General features: G+C 42.9%; 1 protein-coding gene across 1 annotated transcript in view; it reads right to left on the bottom strand.

The window, feature by feature from the left end:
- LOC129766850 (trichohyalin-like) overlaps positions 1–1,781 on the bottom strand; it is a 7,579-nt gene extending 5,798 nt beyond the window's left edge. The window contains 3 exon segments of the mRNA XM_055767453.1: positions 177–803; positions 805–1,232; positions 1,271–1,781. Coding sequence (XP_055623428.1) covers positions 177–803; positions 805–1,232; positions 1,271–1,781 — 1,566 coding nt within the window.
- Positions 1,782–3,282: the final 1,501 nt, after the last annotated feature.

Here is a 3,282-nt window from a genome sequence, read left to right as displayed (position 1 = left end):
CTTCCTCTCTCTTCCTCTCTTCCTCTCTCTTCCTCTTTTCCTCTCTCTTCCTCTTTTCCTCTCTTCCTCTCTCTTCCTCTCTTCCTCTCTCTTCCTCTCTTCCTCTCTCTTCCTCTCTTCCTCTCTCTTCCTCTCTCCTCTCTCCTCTCTCTTCCTCTCTCCTCTCTCCTCTCTTCCTCTCTTCCTCTCTTCCTCTCTTCCTCTCTTCCTCTCTTCCTCTCTTCCTCTCTTCCTCTCTTCCTCTCTTCCTCTCTTCCTCTCTTCCTCTCTTCCTCTCTTCCTCTCTTCCTCTCTTCCTCTCTTCCTCTCTTCCTCTCTCTTCCTCTCTTCCTCTCTTCCTCTCTCTTCCTCTCTTCCCCTCTCTTCTTCTCTTCCTCTCTTCCTCTCTCTTCCTCTTTTCCTCTCTCTTCCTCTCTCTTCCTCTCTTCCTCTCTTCCTCTCTCTTCCTCTCTTCCTCTCTCTTCCTCTCTCTTCCTCTCTTCCTCTCTCTTCCTCTCTTCCTCTCTCTTCCTCTCTCTTCCTCTTTTCCTCTCTCTTCTTCTCTTCCTCTTTTCCTCTCTCTTCCTCTCTTCCTCTTTTCCTCTCTCTTCCTCTCTCTTCCTCTCTTCCTCTCTTCCTCTCTCTTCCTCTCTCTTCCTCTCTCTTCCTCTCTTCCTCTCTCTTCCTCTTTTCCTCTCTCTTCCTCTCTTCCTCTTTTCCTCTCTCTTCCTCTCTTCCTCTTTTCCTCTCTCTTCCTCTCTCTTCCTCTCTTCCTCTCTCTTCCTCTCTTCCTCTCTCTTCCTCTCTCTTCCTCTCTCTTCCTCTCTTCCTCTCTTCCTCTCTCTTCCTCTTTTCCTCTCTCTTCCTCTCTTCCTCTTTTCCTCTCTCTTCCTCTCTTCCTCTTTTCCTCTCTCTTCCTCTCTTCCTCTTTTCCTCTCTCTTCCTCTCTTCCTCTTTTCCTCTCTCTTCCTCTCTTCCTCTTTTCCTCTCTTCCTCTCTTCCTCTCTTCCTCTCTTCCTCTCTTCCTCTCTTCCTCTCTTCCTCTCTTCCTCTCTTCCTCTCTTCCTCTCTTCCTCTCTTCCTCTCTTCCTCTCTTCCTCTCTTCCTCTCTTCCTCTCTTCCTCTCTCTTCCTCTCTCTTCCTCTCTCTTCCTCTCTTCCTCTCTTCCTCTCTCTTCCTCTCTTCCTCTCTCTTCCTCTCTTCCTCTCTCTTCCTCTCTTCCTCTCTTCCTCTCTTCCTCTCTTCCTCTCTTCCTCTCTTCCTCTCTTCCTCTCTTCCTCTCTTCCTCTCTTCCTCTCTTCCTCTCTTCCTCTCTTCCTCTCTTCCTCTCTTCCTCTCTTCCTCTCTTCCTCTCTTCCTCTCTTCCTCTCTTCCTCTCTCTCCTCTCTCTTCCTCTCTTCTTCTCTTCCTCTCTCTTCCTCTCTTCCCCTCTCTTCTTCTCTTCCTCTCTTCCTCTCTCTTCCTCTTTTCCTCTCTCTTCCTCTCTCTTCCTCTCTCTTCCTCTCTTCCTCTCTCTTCCTCTCTCCTCTCTCCTCTCTCTTCCTCTCTCCTCTCTCCTCTCTCTTCCTCTCTTCCTCTCTTCCTCTCTTCCTCTCTTCCTCTCTTCCTCTCTTCCTCTCTTCCTCTCTTCCTCTCTTCCTCTCTTCCTCTCTTCCTCTCTCTTCCTCTCTTCCTCTCTTCCTCTCTCTTCCTCTCTTCCCCTCTCTTCTTCTCTTCCTCTCTTCCTCTCTCTTCCTCTTTTCCTCTCTCTTCCTCTTTTCCTCTCTTTTACTCTTTTCCTCTCTGTTCCTCTTTTCTTTCATTCGTCTCTCTTCCTCTTTTCTTTCATTCGTCTCTCTTCCTCTTTTCTTTCATTCCTCTCTCTTCCTCTTTTCTTTCATTCCTCTCTCTTCCTCTTTTCTATCATTCCTCTATCTTCCTCTTTTCTTTCATTCCTCTCTCTTCCTCTTTTCTTTCATTCCTCTCTCTTCCTCTTTTCTTTCATTCCTCTCTCTTCCTCTTTTCTTTCATTCCTCTCTCTTCCTCTTTTCTTTCATTCCTCTCTCTTCCTCTTTTCTTTCATTCCTCTCTCTTCCTCTTTTCTTTCATTCCTCTCTCTTCCTCTTTTCTTTCATTCCTCTCTCTTCCTCTTTTCTTTCATTCCTCTCTCTTCCTCTTTTCTTTCATTCCTCTCTCTTTCTCTTTTCTTTCATTTCTCTCTCTTCCTCTTTTCTTTCATTCCTCTCTCTTCCTCTTTTCTTTCATTCCTCTCTCTTCCTCTTTTCTTTCATTCCTCTCTCTTCCTCTTTTCTTTCATTCCTCTCTCTTCCTCTTTTCTTTCATTCCTCTATGTTCTCTCTTCTTTCATTCCTCTCTCTTCTCTCTTCTTTCATTCCTCTCTGTTCTCTCTTCTTTCATTTATCTCTCTTCTCTTTTCTCTCTTCTTTCATTCCTCTCTTTTCTCTCTTCTTTCATTCCTCTCTCTTCTCTCTTCTTTCATTCCTCTCTCTTCCCTCTTCTTCCATTCATTCTTCTCTCTCTTCTTTCATTCTTCTCTCCTCTCTCTTCTTTCATTCCTCTCTCCTCTCTCTTCTTTCATTCATCTCTCCTCTCTCTTCCTCCATTCCTCTCTCCTCTCTCTCTTCTTTCATTCCTCTTTCCTCTCTCTTCTTTCATTCCTCTCTCTTATCTCTTCTTTCATTTCTCTCTCTTCTCTCTTTTTTCATTCCTCTCTCTTCTCTCTCCTTTCATTCCTCTCTCCTCTCTCTTTTTAATTCCTCTCTCTTCTTTCTTCTGTAATTCCTCTCTCTTCGCTCGTCTTTCATTCTTCTCTCTTCTCTTTTCTCTTATTCCTCTCTTTTCTTTTATTCTTCTCTTTTCTTTTATTCCTCTCTTTTCTTTTGATTCTCTCTCGGCTTTTATTCCTCTCTCTTCTTTTATTTCTCCATCTATTGTCTACTCTTCTTATTTTGACTGCTCTTCTTTTTTTGTCTGTTCTTTTATTGTCTGTTCTTCTTCTTCTATTGTATGTTATTTTTCTTTTGTCTGTTCTTCTTCTTTTGTCTGTCCTTCCTCTTTTGTCTGCTCTTTCTCTTTCGTCTGTTTTTTTCCTTTCTTGTGTTCAATTTCTTTTGATTGTTCTTCCTCTTTTGTCTACTCGATCTTTTTAGTATTTCGTGTGTTCAATCTCTTTTGTTTTTTTTTCTGTTTAACCTCATTTGTCTTCTGTCTGTTCAATTGTATTTGTATTTTGTCTGTTCAATCTCTTTTGTCTTGTATTTTGCTTTTAATTTAAAAGAAGAAAGAAGAAAGAAGAAAGAAGGA

The sequence above is a fragment of the Toxorhynchites rutilus genome, chromosome 2 (genome assembly GCF_029784135.1).
Source record: "Toxorhynchites rutilus septentrionalis strain SRP chromosome 2, ASM2978413v1, whole genome shotgun sequence".
Classification (NCBI taxonomy): domain Eukaryota; kingdom Metazoa; phylum Arthropoda; class Insecta; order Diptera; family Culicidae; genus Toxorhynchites; species Toxorhynchites rutilus.
Note: the sequence above shows the minus strand (reverse complement) of the source record. Positions and strands in the feature narration are given on the sequence as shown.